At 46.5% G+C, this 18,637-nt stretch overlaps 1 protein-coding gene across 8 annotated transcripts in view; it reads left to right on the top strand.

Annotated features, from left to right (window-relative positions):
* MED12 (mediator complex subunit 12) overlaps positions 1-18,637 on the top strand; it is a 35,905-nt gene continuing 17,268 nt past the window's right edge. For 3 of the 8 annotated variants that reach the window (XM_075162132.1, XM_075162134.1, XM_075162135.1), the window contains exons 1-23: positions 4-225; positions 600-704; positions 1,539-1,730; positions 3,504-3,663; positions 4,827-5,002; positions 5,287-5,397; positions 5,956-6,210; positions 7,157-7,303; positions 7,594-7,693; positions 8,147-8,283; positions 9,122-9,253; positions 9,651-9,777; positions 10,411-10,640; positions 11,081-11,161; positions 12,026-12,199; positions 12,473-12,617; positions 13,559-13,677; positions 13,828-13,971; positions 14,744-14,907; positions 15,162-15,293; positions 17,270-17,497; positions 17,699-17,843; positions 18,134-18,254. In XM_075162132.1, the coding sequence (XP_075018233.1) occupies positions 127-225; positions 600-704; positions 1,539-1,730; positions 3,504-3,663; positions 4,827-5,002; positions 5,287-5,397; positions 5,956-6,210; positions 7,157-7,303; positions 7,594-7,693; positions 8,147-8,283; positions 9,122-9,253; positions 9,651-9,777; positions 10,411-10,640; positions 11,081-11,161; positions 12,026-12,199; positions 12,473-12,617; positions 13,559-13,677; positions 13,828-13,971; positions 14,744-14,907; positions 15,162-15,293; positions 17,270-17,497; positions 17,699-17,843; positions 18,134-18,254 (3,424 nt within the window). In that variant the 5' untranslated portion in view covers positions 4-126. Of the gene's footprint in view, positions 226-599; positions 705-1,538; positions 1,731-3,503; positions 3,664-4,826; positions 5,003-5,286; positions 5,398-5,955; positions 6,211-7,156; positions 7,304-7,593; positions 7,694-8,146; positions 8,284-9,121; positions 9,254-9,650; positions 9,778-10,410; positions 10,641-11,080; positions 11,162-12,025; positions 12,200-12,472; positions 12,618-13,558; positions 13,678-13,827; positions 13,972-14,743; positions 14,908-15,161; positions 15,294-17,269; positions 17,498-17,698; positions 17,844-18,133; positions 18,255-18,637 lie in introns of all 8 variants that reach the window. The other 5 variants (XM_075162131.1, XM_075162133.1, XM_075162137.1 and 2 more) reach the window with 4 other exon arrangements.

Below are 18,637 nucleotides of genomic sequence, written 5' to 3' on the forward strand. Positions count from 1 at the left end.
GACGCGTCGCTCGGGCCTCTCCGGCGGCGCTCGGGCGGCTCCGGCGCAGGGCGCAGGGCGCAGGCGCGGGCAGCCCCGCCGGTCCTTGTTGTGGCCCGGCGGCCTCTGCCCGCCGGTCGGTCCGGGATGGCGGCCTTCGGCGTCCTCAGCTACGAGCACCGCCCGCTCAAGCGCCCGCGCCTCGGCCCGCCAGACGTCTACCCGCAGGACCCCAAGCAGAAGGAGGTGCGGGGACTGGGCGTGCGGGGGCCACCGTGCCGGGCCTGGCCGTGCGGAGGCCCCGGGGGTGCGCTGGGAGCCCCCGGGGCGGGGGTAGGGAGCCCTGCGTCCCCGTGGTGGCTGGGCGTGAGGGGCCCGTTCCGCCGGGCCGCCGGGTTGGGGGGGGGGGGCCTGGGCGACGGACTCGCGGTTCCTCTGTCCCAGCACTCGCCTGGGGCGCTGCCTGGCAGCGAGGGCCTGGGGGAGGCCGGCTGGGATCTGCCGGGCCCTCGCCTTGTCCTGTCCCCACGCTGGCTGAGCAGCGGTGACGGCGACAGAGGCTGCGGGCGTTTGGCGTGGAGGGGCCTTGCCGGGCCCTGCTGATCGTCCTTCTCTCGCAGGATGAGCTGACTGCTCTGAACGTCAAGCAAGGCTTCAATAACCAGCCGGCGGTCTCTGGGGACGAGCATGGCAGTGCCAAAAATGTTAATTTCAACCCAGCGAAGGTGAGAGCTATCTGGACGGTGGGGGAGTTTGGCAGGGCCTGGTGCCTTTATGGGCAGACTGCTGGGTCCTGGACATCCTGGGTCTCGTTTCTTCCCTGTGTCCGGAACCAGGAGACCCTTCCCTTTAGGATGGGTGTTTTAGGACCTAATCCTCTGTCCCTATAGAATTGAAGTTCTGCATTCTTTTGGAACTGTGTCCCACCTCTGAGAGAGCAGGTTCTTGTCTTGTTCCATACATCTGTCTGTATCTGCAGTCTCTGTTAAACCAGCATCTAGAACTCCTTATATTCCTTCTATTCTGCAATTAAAGCAGGAGACTGGGATACCAGAAGCAGGAAACTCCTTCTTATTGGTTTGGTTACATTATGGCCATGGTAGAAGAGAAGTAAGATTTACGGAAACAGCTGGCAGTTTAAACATGGGGGTTATATAATGGGCTTCAACTCCATTTTTCCAGTCTCTAAAATCAAGATGTTAACTTCCTGGCCTCCCTGACATAGAGGACAAGTAATGACCTGGGATGGAAGGCAATCAATAAGCACAGTATATTTGTTTTCCTTGGCTGACATCTGTCCGAGAAGCCTTCTGTCAGGTTTGACAAGTATTATTTATAAAGAATTGTGTCCGTCTCAACTTGAGTCCCTGCTTGGTTATTGTGTGAGTTGTCTAGAAGCATTCCTCTTTGCAAGGAAAGGAAATTACTGGCAGGTTTTTTGTGTTTCAAAAGTTGATACTGGTGAGACTCCTGGTAGGAAGGATAAATGAGATTTTAAGCACACAGAATAGATCTTTGACCTGTGAAATGTAATTCATCCTTTTTTTCTTTTTTTCCAGATCAGTTCAAATTTTAGCAGTATTATTGCAGAAAAGCTGCGGTGCAATACACTGCCTGACACGGGAAGACGGAAACCCCAGGTGAATCAGAAGGATAACTTTTGGCTGGTGACAGCACGTTCTCAGAGTGCCATAAACAACTGGTTCACGGATCTGGCTGGAACTAAGCCCCTCACTCATCTTGCTAAGAAGGTGTGTTACAGGAGAGGCTGCCTGGCAGGGCAGAGCATTTAATCTATGCTTGTTTCTGAAGTGTTTGTATAGTACAAGGCTTTTACTATTTGAAGAAGTTTCTTCTCTCTACATCTCTTGAAGCTTTCAGCTTGAAGAGCGTATCCAGGATTTGTAGTCCACTGGCTGTAGTCGTCCCCACTCAAAGAACTGGTCCCTTGTGTGTTGTTTGGAGGTTGTGTTCAACTTTGCCTTTTGGCTTGTATGATACAACTGATTTATTTTAAGGTTTGGATGTTTTTCAGAAGAGCTGCCACTGTTGCCTTTGGTCTGTTGTTCAGATTAGGACCATTCCTATTGTGGAGGGTTTTTCAAGTTCTCAAAAGTCATAGTGAGAATTATTGGAAACAATCAGCTGAGTGACTTCCCAGACTTCTGTTGCAGTGACACATGTTACTGGTTTTAAGCTGAGAAGAGTATGTGTGTTATAGCTTGGTCTAAGCCATGCTAGAGCATTTCTGTGCTCTGGGGTCTAGGGCTAGATAGTTCCCTGGTAGCACTGAATTCTGTAGAGTATGAAAGAAGAAAGAAGGGTCTTACTCTGCCATTATATTGGGCCCGATAGCAAGGGGCGTTAACTCTATCAGGGTGGGCCTAGAAACAAGGAACTCTGGAATCTAGTATGCATTATAGAAAAACATAACTCCCAGTTGTGAAATGGTAGCAGAGCACGTAATTTAGAAGCTGGAGTTTGTCTGGTCATTGGTGTTCTGAGTCACTCTTGGGGGAAAATAAAGTAATCAGATTTTCCCAGAATCTGTCTCTTTATAAACTCAGTCCCTGTGTCCTTTTTTGCATGTTGGCTGTCAGTTTCCTGAGGTCATTGTGAAAGCTTGAACCTTTCAAGGCCTTCCCCAGTTTCCTGTAATGGGCTCCATCAGTTTTCATGGACTCAGACATGAAAGCAGCGACTGTTGGTAGCCAGGTAGCTGGTGTCTTTGAGGCATCAGAGAATAATTGGGGAGAATGTAAGAAACGTAGCAAGTAAGCGATTGAATGGTCGGTAGTTCAGAGACTTTGAGATACATACCAAATGGACCTGTTCTCTGTGAATTTGTCTCATTCCTCTGTGAACATGCGCATACTTTTGCTCTCCATAGTACCCTGTGGAAGTGAGCCCCACAGCTGTACTTTTTCCTGTGATGTATTATTGCTTTCCTGTTTACAGATCTGCAGTGTGATGATTTCACTGGTATCCTCCCCTGTTGTATCTTGAATTTTGGATCTTGGATTAATGAATTCCTTCCTACTATGGTACTCAATTCCCTGTTTCTCACAGTCTTCTGTTAGCTACTGATGATATTACAAGACTTTAGTAACCTCTCTGTTTTGTTTACAAAATGAAGAGTTCTATCTTCAGGCTGTATAGTAGATACTCTGTCTTTCTGACTCAGTCCTTAGTCTGTACCTTTTGTAGTTGTTTATATCCTCTCTGGAGGATATCCTCAAAGCTGTTTGCAGGATTTGGGGTGTGGATTTACAGTGATGTAATTATGTTTTCTGTCTTCTTTCAATTTGTTTTGTTTCTGTTTATACTGAAATGCAGCTGTGGTACTGTTGCTTTCTGACCAGAGGTGAATTCTTGCAGTAGGCTTTTTGAGATACAGAGCAACACAGTACCTTTTCCCTTTTTACCTTTTTCACAGATTGCAGCGCCTACAGCATGTGTGGTTACTTTGGAATAGTTCCAATCTAAGTCCTTTGTTGCAGTTCTCCCTCTCGATTCTGTTACAGGTGCCCATCTTTAGCAAGAAGGAAGAGGTTTTTGGTTATTTGGCGAAATACACTGTTCCAGTAATGAGAGCAGCCTGGCTCATCAAAATGACTTGTGCCTATTATGCTGCCATCACAGAAACCAAGGTGAAAAAGCGTCATGTCATTGATCCCTTCATTGGTAAGCACTTTGTGTAGAGCACTGTTTTTGTCCATCCCAGGTGTTTCCTTCTCAGCCTGCTCTTGAATAGTAAGAGGTAGCCTGGAAATCCATATAAACTTGTTTCCTGCTGATAAGTCCTAGCGCTCTGACATGTATAACTGTCTAAAACAACGGGGCCCATCTATGAGAGTACACTGTTGAAAAATAAGTCTTAGCAGCCACAAATACTTCCTGAGAGCCTACCTCTTCTTTCTCCCCGTTAAGTTCTACTGTGCTCCTCTGCTGTATCACCTGTTTTTTCTTATCCTACAAAGACTGTAAACGTTGTAATTTAGCGATGACTGATTAGCTTCTTCTCAAGTGAGTAAGTACGTTTTCCAGAGAATTCCGGTATGTTATTCCCTGTTTGTGTTTCCAGTTTCATTAAGCCTTACTGGATCCCATATCTAACATCCTTTGCATCCTGGCCTACTCCAGATTGCTGTGGTCTAGGAGAGCTCCCCTGGCTGTTTTCTGGTTTGTATGGCTGTACAGGATTAAAGGCTGTGACCACACTCCTTTGAAAAGCAGTGTTAGCAGCTGAAGTGCATGGATTTTTTTTTTTTCCTTCTTGTTTATCTTTTGGTGTAAAAATTACACAGGCTTTTTAGCTCTATTTCTGGAGGTTGATTGGTTTGTAAACACTAATTGTTGATTGGTTTAATAAAAACAATTATTTTTAAAAATCGTGGATCATGGCTTTACACTGATATCTGAAAGAGATTAAGAGCAAGTTCAGAGTTAAAGTGTTTCCAGTGTTTCTTCTGTCTGTCATATTATTGAGGTTGCTAAACCAGGCTGGCCTAACACTGCTCCCCACTGGAAAGCATCTTCTCTCTGCCTGCTGCTTCTCAACAACTGCAGTTGAGGAATCTTTCTTCCCAACTTTTCTTATATAAAGTAACCCTGCCTGCCAAACACAGTTTTTCCTCTTGTTCCCTATTTCTGTGGATGCCTCTTCCTCCCTACCACTCCCAGGCCACAAGCAAAGCTAATATTGTGGCACTTACTTTTCTTTCTTTGTCTTTCTGTCCTTTTCAAATGACAGGAACTTTTTTGGGTTTCCACCTGCGCACCAGCCTGGTTCTTTCCCGCTTCTCTTTACCATGGCACCTGTTGCTAAACTGTTTCCTCTTCTCCAGAATGGACGCAGATCATCACCAAGTATCTGTCAGAGCAGCTGCAGAAAATTGCAGAGTTCTATAGACAGCTCCCAGGGCAAGGCTGTGGTTCACCGTCTGGACCAATGCCCCAAGAAGTGGAACAAGCTTTGAAGCAGTGGGACTACAATGAGAAACTAGCTATGTTCATGTTCCAGGTGAGGGACTGGAGGGTGCTGCTGAGGTGGGTGCATAGCAGAGGAGGGCAAGGGGAAGTGGATGCAAAGTGATTTATTTTTTCAGAATATTCTCTTGATGTGAATAGACCGTTAGGGCTGGATGCAGTTTTGAGCTCAGTAGTAGAACAGGGGTAGTGCAGAACTGTGCAAACTTCTAGAGTTATTTCCACTGCTAGAAAGCAAGCAGCTGCTGCTGCTCTGCCTTTCCTTAGTGGATGTTGCTTCAGCTTTTGTCCATTTGTTCTGTCTTTATCTGTGAGCAGGATGGCATGCTGGACCGGCATGAATTCCTGACGTGGGTCCTCGAGTGCTTTGAGAAGATACGGTCAGGAGAAGATGAATTTCTGAAAATGCTCTTACCCCTGCTGCTGCGGGTGAGAAATAGTACCCGACTTGCTTCAGGAGAGCACTGACTTCCGCTGTTGTCAGTCCCCTTCCTATCGCCTAAGGGATGATGAGCTATTTTGCACCGAGAACACTAGGGAGCGTCCCTCTGAGCATCCTTCTTAGCTCATGCAAGGATACCTTTTTAGTTCTAATCTCTTCTGTTTCTTTCTCCTTTACCTTGTTTCCCTGCATTGGACTTGCTAGTCCCTGCCCGTGTCATAGCTGTGATAGTTGGACTCATTGTGCACCACTACATGGAAACCGCTTTTCTTTCTTTCTGTTGCATCAGATTCTAGGTGACCTTTGAAGACCTGGGGAGGCTGGGTGTGGGTACATTTTGATACATGAGGTCACTGCCATAGACCATTTAACAGGTTTTTCTGATGCTTAGTAGCCAGTGGGTGATCAATGATGCTAAGGAGCTCTCTGTAAAAAGGGAGCTCTCTACGAGGCAGTGCCACACAGTATACTACATTGGGAGGGTCAAGGGTTTCTCTTGTGTTGCTTGTAATGAGGACGTTTTCCCCTCTCCATCTTACCTACAGTACTCTGGAGAGTTTGTGCAGTCTGCATATCTGTCCAGACGTCTGGCCTACTTCTGCACCCGCAGACTTGCTATGCAACTGGATGGTGCTGGCGGGCACCCACCCCACATCTTGTCTGCCCAGACAGGGAACGCTCTTCCTTCAACTCCCACCCCTCAGCCAGCTTCAGGGAATCCTCCTCCCAGCCCTTTCAGCGACTTACTGCTGTGCCCCCAGCACCGGCCAGTGGTATATGGGCTCAGCTGCATCCTGCAGGTAGGTTTGAGTAGTGGTTGGTGATAGTGGGGTCAAGAGGGACAGTTTATATAGTATGCCATCACAGAAAAATCATTACAGCCTGAGTCAGCAACTTCCTGAGTACAGAAATATCAAACCATGATTGTCAAAGGGTAGGTCTTTGCTGGCGTGTTACAGAGCTTTTGTACCAGACATCAGTGCTGTAACAGCAGCCTTGACTGACTTGCATAAGAAAAAAGGGGTTGGAATAGAGCCTTTTGCTCTATTCATAGGTGCCTCAGACGGCTGGGAAAGCTTTGCAGAAGAGGGGATGAGAAAGAAAGGATTATTTCACCTTGTGTATGTCAGTAACAGGTTGTCATCTAGGAAAGGAAATTATGCTAGAAATGGAAGTGTTTTGTAATTTTGTGAGCTTTTAAAAACAAACAACCCTCTATCAGAAAAACCTATCCCCACAGAACAAAAAAAAAAAACAACCAGCAAACCAAAAAACCAGCACACACAAAAAACCACCCCCGCGCACTTCTTTATGGAAGAACTTTAATGGTTTAGGCAGACCACTCTCCTCAGGAATAGCAACAGGCTATGAAAAGGAACGACTCTAAACTCATGATCTTTATACTTGGAATTGATTAAACCTTACCTTGCAGTAAAAGGGCAAGGTTGCTGAAGCATGTGCTTTTGGATAACGTGGAACTCTGGTCTTGGCTTCCTAAGCATACCTAGGGCAAGAAACTCGGTGCAGCAAAAATACTAGTTTACTCCTTTCTGCTCTAGAATGGTCTTTAGCCCAAAGACTCTTTCAGAGCTTAGAACAAAAAATACCCAAATAGTAAATATGTATACAGGATGATGAATGCCTGGGCAGTAGGATAAAGGAGTAGTTATTTCTGTAGAAAGTAATCTAACTTAATTGTTTTGACCTTGATTTGCTCAATGATACTGACTTTTCTGTCCGTTGCAGAGTATAATTTTGTGTTGCCCGAGTGCCCTTGTGTGGCATTACTCATTGACTGATAGCAGGATAAAGACCGGCTCTCCATTGGACCACCTGCCTATAGCCCCATCCAACTTGCCCATGCCAGGAGGGAATTCAGCCTTTACACAGCAGGTGAGCAGCCTTCAAAAAAGGGAGCTCTGGTGGTCCGGGACAGTAGCTGTATCTTAGCTCTTTCAGGATTTTCTTTTCATGTTGTGTGACAAGCAGAGCTGGAGGTGGTGTCTCACTCCCAAGGAATTAACTGCTCCCATTCTGCTATGAGCAAGACAGCGATGTCCTTGGAAGACAGCAAAATCTAACCTTGAGTAGAATTACTGTCATGCTCTTTTTTTTCTGATAATTTTGTACATGGGGCTTCTCAGGCATCCTTCTGTATGTTTACACAAGTCCATTGCTTTTAGGTTCGGGCAAAGCTGCGTGAAATTGAGCAGCAGATAAAGGAACGTGGCCAGGCTGTGGAGGTTCGCTGGTCATTTGACAAGTGCCAGGAAACCACAGCAGGTAACTTGCTGTAGGTTAAAGTTTCTCTTCCCCTGTTCCATGTGTTACCCTGAGAAACTTCCTGTCTGGCTATTTTCTTTGATCCCCCCCCCCCATTTGCTGCCGTTGGTGTTTACTGTCACCAGTGAAAAAAACCAAATAGCTCTTTTTCTTTCCAGTGCAAAATCTTGTATGGGTCCGTTTCCTTTGGTATAGGGGGAGTTTCTGTTACTGGAAGCTGGAAATGTGTACCAAAGAACTATACTCTTGTGTACGTGCCATGTTCTGATGCTTTCTCCTAACATCTGCTGTTGGTTGCTGTGGGAGTCAGAATACTAAGCTAGGTGGACTCTTGCCTGACTGGTACAGCTTTCCTTAGGCAGTCTCCTGAGCAATGAGCTCACAGAAACTTTTGCTCCAGAGTCTGTTGTACCAGTTGCCAAATATGCATTTCTCTTCTCTGTTCTCTTCTAGGTTTCACTATTGGTCGTGTCTTGCACACTTTAGAAGTTCTGGACAGTCACAGCTTTGAAAGATCTGACTTCAGCAACTCTTTGGATTCCTTGTATAACAGGATATTTGGGCTGGGTCCAACCAAAGACAGTCATGAGGTGCCTTGGGACTTTGCTGCTGGGCCGTGGTCTTGGATGTGGCTATGTTCTTGTTTATATTCCATGGTTACTGTCCTCTGTCTGCAGAGAGCTGACTAGGTAGTGGCCTTTGGCCAAGAGATGTGATCTCCATTGAAAAGGATTTCATGCAGCCTTAAGTTAGGGAGGTACTAAAGTGAGAACGGGTGGGCTGTTACACAAATATGTGTAAGCTTGAGAGAATCCACACAGCTAACTGAGGAGAGTCTTCTGATGGAAGACATCAGTCCGGATAGCAGATTGATGATAAAGACATGTTATGTGTCTGAGAGAAGTAAATGCTAGCCTTGTCAAATTCCGGGCTGGCAGCTGCTTCCTGGGAGTCTGGGAGCTCACAGTTCAAGTTCCTCTTAGCCTGGGAGATGACATATTTATGATGTGTAGGACCATAGTGCAACCAATACTGCATTGGTTCCTGGAAGTGAGCTGCAGGACTGGTAGTTTGCATACTTTGTATAATGCTGTCGATAAGCTGTGTTTCACTCTGTGCTAAGATTAGGACTCCATAGATGTGCTGCTGGAAGAGAGATGATTTGCTGAAGCAAAGCCAGCTTGGAGATGTCAAGGGCAGTGGATCATCTCATGTCGCAAAGTGGAGTCAAAGCAGAGTTAAAGCAGGAGGGCTTTAACTTGACATCTGTCCTCCATGTTAGGAAGAGGGGAATGTAGCAGTCTTCAGGCTGTGCTCTCCTAGAAGTAGACCCACTCTTATATCCAGCCTGAGGCTTTAGGATAGGGCTTTAGGGCTCACCTCTTCTGCTTGGCTCAGGTTCTCACTGTAGTGCATATATCTCAACAGATCTCCCCAGACGACGATGCAGTGGTGGCCTTGCTGTGCGAGTGGGCTGTCAGCTATAAACGCTCTGGACGCCACAGGGCTATGGTCGTGGCCAAACTCCTGGAGAAGCGTCAAGCAGAAATAGAGGCTGAGGTAAGTCCTTATTCCTGGAGGGCTAGCAGTGGTAAAGGAGAGCAGAGATTACCTAACTACGATTATCTAACTATTACACCGAAAGCCAAAGGCTGATCAGCATGATGTCTCTTAACACTGGTGCTGTTAATTATGGCATTTGCTCCATCTGACCCAAAGTAAGTCATAAATGAGCCTTTGGGATGGTGTATATTCCATTTCTTGGATATGTTTGAAGACAGGTGATTGCAGTGCAGAAGTACTGGCATACTTGGAAACTGTGAAGTAGCTTACAGAAACCTGTGTGGTGGCTTTCCTATAAGTGGAAGATTCTCCTGAAGACTTCTTTTTTGGGGGTTTACGGATAGTGAGTTTCTCCTCTGTGACAGCAGTCGGTATTTTTTTTCTGTTTCTACAGAGATGTGGGGACTCTGAAGTCGTGGATGAGAAGGGCTCCATCTCCTCGGGCTCTCTCTCGGCAGCCAGCGCTCCTGTCTTTCAGGATGTCCTTATGCAGTTCCTTGACACTCAAGCTCCTATGCTAAGTATGTAATAAGAACTTGTGGTCTCCCAGTTTCTATCTTTCCCTCTCCTGCAAACTTTGAATTTGTGTGCTATTCTCATGTGTGTAGGTCTTGGATGTACCTAAACTCTCTCTCTGGCTTCCTTGTGATCCAGAGCATACCCTGGAGAGGGAGGGAAAGCAGCCTGGAGGGCCAGATGAAAGAAAGATAATGCAGGAGCACTTCTGTTAACAGAGCATTGGCCAAGAATAAATGAGTATAGCCTAATCAGGAATTAATTCAGGTTGAGTAACTAGTAAGTGACAAAGCTCTGGAATAGTCTCTTAGTGAAGTACTGCAAACAGATTAAGGGGGACAGGATACAATTCTGAATGAATCAGGCAACTGTTTGTACACCCAGGAATGGCACTTCCAGGCTAAAGTCCTATGCCTCTGCTCTGTGAGACTAACTGGAGAGCTTTTGACTTACTTAATTGCCACCTGTTGAAACTGGGCTTTCTGCTTTTAGTCCCTGTTGTAATCTCAGAACTGTGTATCAGTCACTTACTATGTTGAGATCTCTGGAAGCACTTTCTCTAGCCCTAGGTTAGGTGGCTGGTGTTGCTTAGAGTGTTGCAAAAGACTCTGATAGCCCTGACTGTGCTGTCCTTTCAGCTGATCCTGGGAAGGAAAATGAGAAGGTGGAGTTCTTTAACCTGGTGCTGCTGTTCTGTGAGCTAATCCGACATGATGTCTTCTCTCACAACATCTACATGTGCACACTCATCTCCCGGGGCGATCTTGCCATGGATTCTCATGGGCCTCGCCCGCCCTCACCCTTCGATGACCCTGCTGAGGAGCACGAGAGGAAGGAGACGGAGGGAAACAGTGGCATCAAGCTAGAGGTGAGAGCACAAACACCATGGCTCACCTGTATATGTCCCTGTGTTGTGCTTGCCCGTTTTTACCAGTTTTGCAGCCTCTTTGCTATTACCTGCTGGAGGTGGTGACTCATGCTTCTCCTTCCCCCAACCTATTTCCTTAGCATTTCAGTTTCAAAAGTAGAAGGCTGTGTTCTAAGTGGCTGGAAAGGGCCTGCAGAATGTAAAGGGGTAGATAAGAAAATCTTGCATTGCTTGGAGCAGCATATCATGCTCACTTGGAGCACAGTGTGAGGCCTGTCCATGATGATTGCAGTGTATTAGGCTCCAACTTGCCAGGCACCATGGGTATGTTGGCATATTGCTATCACTGTCCAACGTGGACATTGAGTGCTGTTGTAAACAAATACTCTCTTGTTCCCTGGTGCATCAATGAGATATAAAGCTGCTCTGTCTGTTCCCAGGACACAGGTCTTTCTGAGCCCATGGACATCGACCACAACTCCAGCATGCTCTTTGATGACATGGAGAAGACAGACTTTTCGGTATGTTCCTGCATTTTGTACCTGCTACTCAGTAAGTAGATCAGTATGTTGTAGTGGGACCAGAAACAGGATGTGCCTTGCTTTTGTGTGAGTACTCCCTCTCTACTGTAGAGCCAGAATGCTGCAAGTGGCTGGGTTGTAAGGCAGCTGACACTGTAAAAAGGTCCATATAACCTGTTTATGCAGGTCGGAGTCCATCAGAGTAGAATGAGTCCCAGTCATTCCTGGGATCCTTTACACTCTGGCCACTGCCAGGGTAGGAAGTGGACTGCTTGGAAGTGGATGGGAAATGGATGATTGGGAGTGAGCAGTTACTGTTGGCAGGGGTTTTCTTGGGAGAAGACACAGGTCTGCTATCATCGCACTGTGTGTCCTTCAGTACGTCTTCAGTTTTACAGTTCTTCATAATATTTGTGGGCATAGTTCATGGTTGCAGAATGCTTTGAAGCACTTAGTAATAAAAATAAATTGTGGTGGTTGAAAAATCCCTGAGTACCTACATTCTTCCAGCCATTTCTGGCCTTTCAAGGTACAAGCTAGACAGATGTGATGTGCAGAGCTATGTGCCTTTCCCATGGCTTTCCCAGGATCCTCGCTTGTTCTGGGGAGGTGGTTGTTCCCAAAATCCTAAGTCGTGGTTATTTATTTCCTATTGTTTTTAACTCAATATACAACATGGAAGCAGAAATGGGAGTAGTGTCTTAGCACATTGCCTCGGTCATTGCTCTAAGAACTAGATGTTTCTCCAACCCTCCCTCTTCCTGCTCCTTTTTAGGCCTGAGCAGATGTACCTTCCCTCAGCGATCTTCACTGTTGCATGACCATGTTCCCTAACTAGCTATTCTTGTTCTTACATCTCCGTAGATGTTTTCTCCTCCAATGCATTGTGAATCTAAAGCCAGCCCTTCCCCTGAGAAACCAGATCCTGAAAAGGAAGCAAAGCCTCTGCTGAAGGATAAGTCTGTGGAAGGAATGCTAGCATCCCTGTATGACCAGCCTCGGCACATCCAGTATGCAACACACTTTCCTATTCCTCAGGTATGAGATCTGCTCATAACTGCTCCCCTGTTGCTGCCTTGTACTCTGGTCATGACGCCACTGTGTTTCCCTGTGGTACTGCTGTGGGTGGGTAAGGAGCAGTCATGCTTTCCTGCACTGCTGCAGGAGGTGATCTGCTTAAGATGTCTCCTTACTCCCAGAGCAACTTCTGAGATGAAGCTTTCATCTTCCTTTAAGAGATCCAGATGTGAAACAAGATTAAAGCATTCAGCCTCATAGTTACTAATGCAGTTGTCTCTTCTGGTTCCCTAGGAGGAGTCATGCAGTCACGAGTGTAACCAACGGTTGGTAGTTCTTTTCGGGGTTGGAAAACAACGGGATGATGCTCGGCATACGATCAAGAAAATAACCAAAGACATTCTAAAAGTCTTAAACAGAAAGAGCACTGCAGAGACGGGTTAGTAGAGCTTGAGCCACTCCTTTCTGAAGTAGGAGCGTCTTTCCAGTTGGCTGGCTTTTTTGTCTAGAATCTCACAGTGAAAGGATTTTATATAATTTACAGTGCCTGGTAAGCTGTATCAGTCCCTGAGAGTCTGGAATGGTGCTCTGTTCCCAAACATACTAACCAGCAAGTAAGACGATTGGTTTCCTGCCAATGTCAAAACAATGTCTGTTTAATTTAACTTTTCTTCGGAAGAGGATTAAGTCACATCAGGTTCAGAGTGAGACACTGGACAAAACTTTGGCTTTTCAAATTTTATTTTCTTTAGTTCTTGCATTTAGATCCTTGCACAAGAAGCAAAGACGACTTTGCCTATGCATATTTGGCAAAGACTTTGATTAAATATAACACGCTGTTACACTTGGGGCACATGCTAAATGTATAGGATGGGAAATTTGGATAGCTCTGTCAAAATCAATAGAAGGCCTCTGACTTCCATCAGCTGAGAATCTGGCTACAATTTTTTTTCTCTCTTAGTCTGATTCCTGAAAGTCAACTGAAATGTGGTAGAAAGATGATTCTTTAAAAGATGGGGTGCTCTGACAAAGAAATTTTGAGGCTGAACATCTCCAATCCAGAACGTCTGTTCTCATCAGGGAATCAGTGTACCTCTAACTCGAGAGAGAAAGTACTTTTCCCCCTCCAAGGAGTACCTTCACTTGGTTATTAACCCTACTGCCTTTCTCAGGTTAGGAATTCCTTCCTCAGCAGTTTATTGTTTTGAATTCAAGATGGTCCTTATCAGCTTAAGGTCGGGGACTCAGGCTTTTTGGCTATGCTGCATGGTAGGGGCTGGTCTTGCTGAGGGACTGACAGGTACTGATGGCTGATGTCTAGTCCTCCTCTGATGAGGAAGGTAGCCTAATACTGTTTTCTGATCCTCCCAACTTTGGTAGGTGGAGAGGAAGGCCAGAAAAGGAAAAAGAGCAAGCCAGAAGCATTCCCAACAGCTGAAGATATCTTTGCAAAGTTCCAGCACCTTTCTCACTTTGATCAGCACCAAGTCACATCTCAGGTATGAAATTTTCAAGACTGCTGTCCTTCTTGGGCCCTGACTCTGTCCCTTTGCGTTACTGAGAGCAACTTCCTGGAGGGAAAGGGAGATAGGCCTGCTGAGGGACTTCTGCAAGGGGAGATAGTACTGTGTGTCGTCTTTCACTTGCAGGTATCTCGCAATGTCTTGGAACAGATCACCAGCTTTGCCTTGGGAATGTCATACCACCTGCCTCTGGTACAGCACGTGCAGTTCATATTTGACTTGATGGAGTATTCACTCAATATTAGTGGTCTTATTGACTTTGCCATCCAGGTAAGCGCAGTGTGCTCAAACGCTTCCCGGGGAGGGGTTCATCAGCCTGAAAGGCAGCAGATCTGTGCTGCGATAGTTGGGCTGTTCCTAGGATCATTGTTGACCCTCTGACCTGTGTCATGGAGGTGGTCAGATTAGGTGGTCATTGCGGTGCTCCTGGGCTGCAGCTGTTAGGAATAGGTTGTTTGTGGCAGATAGTCTTGCATGTTCTGTTCTGGGGATTATTTTTCCAGAGGCTTCAGGGTTGTCTCAAAAGGACTTGCATTGCATCTCTGTCCCGGGCTGTAGCAAGGCCTTGTTCTGAGTGAGAAGGGGATCGTCTGTCTCTGGCAGCTCTCCCGCCTCGCTCCCCTGGAAGGATCCTTGGCACCTGGCAGCACAGGCTGCCTTCTGGATCCTGCTAAAATACTGTTGCTGTTTCTGCAGCCTGTGCCAGGTGTCTCTTGAAGCCTTGCTATGTTAGCCTTAAAAAGGGAGCCGAGTGAGATTTATGCAGGACAGAATTACCAGACAAGTTGCCTGCTACTATCTGTGGCCATATCCTGATTGCCGTCTGATACCTGAGCACTGACAGCCCCTTGTACTGCCTGAGTGAGACATTGTGCCTAAATAAGGGGTGCCAGCTGTTCCAGGGGTACATTTCTAGGCAGAAAGTGCCTGCCAGTCACTTTCTTGGCAGGTCCTATAGGCTGTGGGTGTGGTGTGCCTGCTCCATTTCTGACCATACCTTACCCCTGTGGCTGTTGAAGGGTTTTTCTGTCATTGGGTGCAGTTGCTGAACGAACTGAGCGTGGTGGAGGCAGAACTGCTGTTGAAATCCTCCGACCTTGTTGGCAGCTACACCACCAGCTTGTGCCTGTGCATCGTGGCTGTGCTGCGGCACTACCACTCCTGCCTTATATTGAACCAGGACCAGATGGCTCAGGTCTTCGAAGGGTAAGGGAATCTTCCCCTCACTGTGGAAGGAAGCAATGTATCTTCTGGGGCCTTGTAAGGGGCAGGGATATATTAGTGTCCTTCCTAAAAGGCAGCAAATTTGTGCCTGAGGGTTCAGCTCACAGAATTTGTGGGGGACAGGATATGTTGCTGTGAGCACTGTTGCTGTGAGCTCAGGAAGATATCTATGTAATGAGGTTATTCCTTCAGATTTTCTTTTTGTTTTGCTGCAGCATTTTTTTGTCTCTATACAGTCTGTGTGGGGTGGTGAAACATGGCATGAACCGCTCAGATGGCTCCTCAGCAGAGCGCTGTATCCTGGCCTATCTCTATGACCTGTATACCTCCTGCAGTCACCTCAAAAGTAAATTTGGGGAGCTCTTTAGGTAAGTCTGAGGCAGGTGGGGTGCAAACCAGTATAGCACCTTGGCTTAAGCTTTGCTTGTGATCTTGTTTGATGGGATTGTCCCTGAGATCCTCTCAATGGGGAACTGAAGTCTTGGGAGTAGTGCCTGTTTTACAGACAGTAATGACCCAGTGTATAATCTTGACTCTTAGATTGTCAAATTGTTTTTGGTAAATTGCCTTCAGTAGTCTTATGCACCTCCACAGGTCTGTTCTTACCCTGCTCCTAGAGGATAGAAGTAGAGAGGTCTGTTCCTACCAAACTGATGACTGAGCAGTTCATCCTAAAGGTTGTTCTCTGCTTCTGCTCAGCTCCCTGATAATCCCTGGACTGCTTCTGAACCTGCTCTGCTTGGTTCTGGGTTTGTTCCTGTGGTACTTAACACTCCTTATCCTTGTTCTGCCCCTGTTGGCTCTTCAGGTTCTGCTCTGCTGATGTTGCCCCCAGACTCTGTCCTGTGGGCTTACTTTACTCTGTGGCCTTCTGCGCTTTGCAGTTCTTCTCTTGGGAACTGTCCCTCCACCAGCTCCCTGTAGAATTCCTCCCTTAGCAGCCCAGAGGTGCAGTCTACAGATCTCCGTGGCTTTTTGCTTGCATGATCCTGTAAAGGGGTAATTCTCCTGACAGCCCTGTTACCCAGTACAGTGCTTCACTTTGTCTTCTCTCGCAGCCCCTGCCCCCTGTTAGTGTTTCCAGTGCAGGTGTGCATTAGGGATGTCTAACCCTTGGTGTTACCCACCACTGAGGGGCTGTGAGAGTGGCTTGTCAGCTGGCTAAACACCTGGATGCTGAAAGCCTTTGAAGTCTCTCTCTGGACTGAATTGATAGCAAGAGAGAGTGCTATGGTCACAGGTGCATTGGAGTTCTTTGAAGGAGTCATCACACATATAGGAATGAGAAACCTGATATTAGTCTAACTGAATTCCCAAAAGCTGTTCAGCAAGGCTTTAAAGTAAATGGCCACAGATAAAAGGGAATATCCTCCAGCAGGCAAACAATAGGTTGGAGATGGAGACAAGGAGTGGGAAGGAGTTTCTATTTTGAGGGTGATCCCTCCCTGAGGAGTCCCATAGGACTCTGCTAGTGCTTGTGCTGTTCTACGCATTGGAAGTTGTATGAGTGGTGGTATCAAAACTTTTCATGTAACTGTTATTCAGCATATAACAATAGAAGTTGGCTGCAGATTGTTGTAGTGAGGCGCAGTGATGGTGACCAGGTGATAAACTGGCAGATGAAGTTTAGTGTTGTTAAAATAATGCACATAGGGTTGTCCTTGTTCCCTTCCAAACTCTATGTAGTTATGGATATATGCTACCGGTTGGATAAAGGATCTTTGAGCTGTTACAGATATATAATTGAAAATGTCATCACAGTGTTCAGTAACAGTCAAAAAGCAAATTAAATGTTAGGTATTGTTTGGAAAGGAATGAAGAACAGACCAGAGAGCATCATTAGGCCACCATTTAAGTCATGGTACAACTATGCCTTGTGGTTTGGGGCAACAGACTCCAAAAAGCTCCAAAAGCTTGGAGCAGCATACTCCAAACCTGTTGATGAGAGCATTATCTTTAACTCTGAATATTTCTGAGCCCTTAGTTGCAGCAGGGTGGGGAAGGATGCTGGAGCAGTATTGCCACGTGCCTGCCTTGTTCTTAAACTCTTCTCTGGGCATCAAACGTTCTGACACCAAGGGCTGAGCTAGGTGTTTCCCCAATCTGACCTGGAATAGCCATTCTCATGCTCATACATTGAGCCCACAGGTAACTTCCAGGTGCTTCCACAACAAAGAAGCAGCTTCACTCTTTTGAGAGAATCTTTGTTGGTACACAGTGATCTTGAGTTTCCACATGTTCTTGCCCAGGGAGGGCTTGTCTTGCACAGGATTGCTTTGCTTATCAGAGTTCAGTGGAAGCTTAGTTTTTTGTGTGCCTAATCTCTCTTTCCTGTCCTGTTTAGTGACTTCTGCTCCAAGGTGAAGAACACAATCTACTGCAATGTTGAGCCATCTGACTCCAACATGCTATGGGAACCAGAGTTCATGATTGACACTATTGAAAATCCATCTGCACATAACTTTACATACACCAACCTGGGCAAGAGCCTCAATGAAAACCCAGCCAACCGCTACAGTTTCGTCTGTAATGCACTTATGCATGTGTGTGTGGGACACCACGATCCAGACAGGTGAGAGGCAGAACTTTCATGGTTCTACTGAGATAGTAAAATCTTTAGGTGAAGGTAACAAAGGCAGTAGCCACTCCTTGGCTGTCTTGGGGTGGGAGGAAGAAGCCGTGAAGGCTGGGATCCCTTAAGAGAATCACTGACCTGATGGCGTGCATGAGTAGCAAAGTTGACCCTCTGCTTTCTTCATTTTTTATTTAACAGGGTGAACGACATTGCTATCCTGTGTGCTGAGCTAACTGGCTACTGCAAGTCTCTAAGTGCCGAGTGGCTGGGTGTGCTCAAAGCTTTGTGCTGTTCCTCCAATAATGGGACCTGTGGCTTCAATGATCTCCTCTGCAATGTTGATGCAAGTGCAAACATTCAAAAGGGGAAAAGGAATTGAAGCAGGAGTGGAGGGATCCCTTGGGAGAAGGCAGAAATGAACAAGGGATGGAGGCTTTGTCTTCTGAGGACAGGGGAAAGGCTTTGAATACCGGGGCTACCTTTTGGTGTTTGTTGCAGCCTGGGCTGATCATGGACATTGACCTGGGGTTAGGGGCCCTTCTACCCCCCAGCTCCTAGGCAAGCTGAGGAATTGCTGACAGAGAGAATGAGGCAGAGGCTGTTGTGATCACTGGCTGATCTCCTCTCTTCCAGGTCAGTGACTTATCTTTCCATGATTCCTTGGCTACCTTTGTTGCCATTCTCATTGCCCGGCAGTGCTTGCTGCTGGAGGACCTGATTCGCTGTGCTGCTATCCCCTCACTCCTCAATGCTGGTAAGTGCTTCACTGCAGAAAGCTGGTCTTAGTCTCAGTTCTGGCCCAAAGGCCTGTGCTTAATGGATACTTTGTGAACCCTGTAGTTTTGAAACATGCCTCCAATACTTCTTGATAGTATGGTACTTAAGAATTGAACATTTTGCTTTAGAGAGTTTCTGGCCGTTTGATTTGTATCAAAAACTGGTTGTGCTAAGGTTTTTCAATGTCTTGCTCTCTGGAATTTGTGTGCAAGCTGAAATAAGCACGGAGAGATGTTATCAGCCACACTATCTGACCAGTGTACTCAGCTCTGAACTCCAGCAGTAAACCTCCCACTGATGTGGTTCAGCTTAGCATTTTGGCTAGAGCAGCCAGCTGACTAATTGGGCCTACAGCGCCTG

This window comes from Calonectris borealis, chromosome 13 (genome assembly GCF_964195595.1).
Source record: "Calonectris borealis chromosome 13, bCalBor7.hap1.2, whole genome shotgun sequence".
Lineage (NCBI taxonomy): Eukaryota > Metazoa > Chordata > Aves > Procellariiformes > Procellariidae > Calonectris > Calonectris borealis.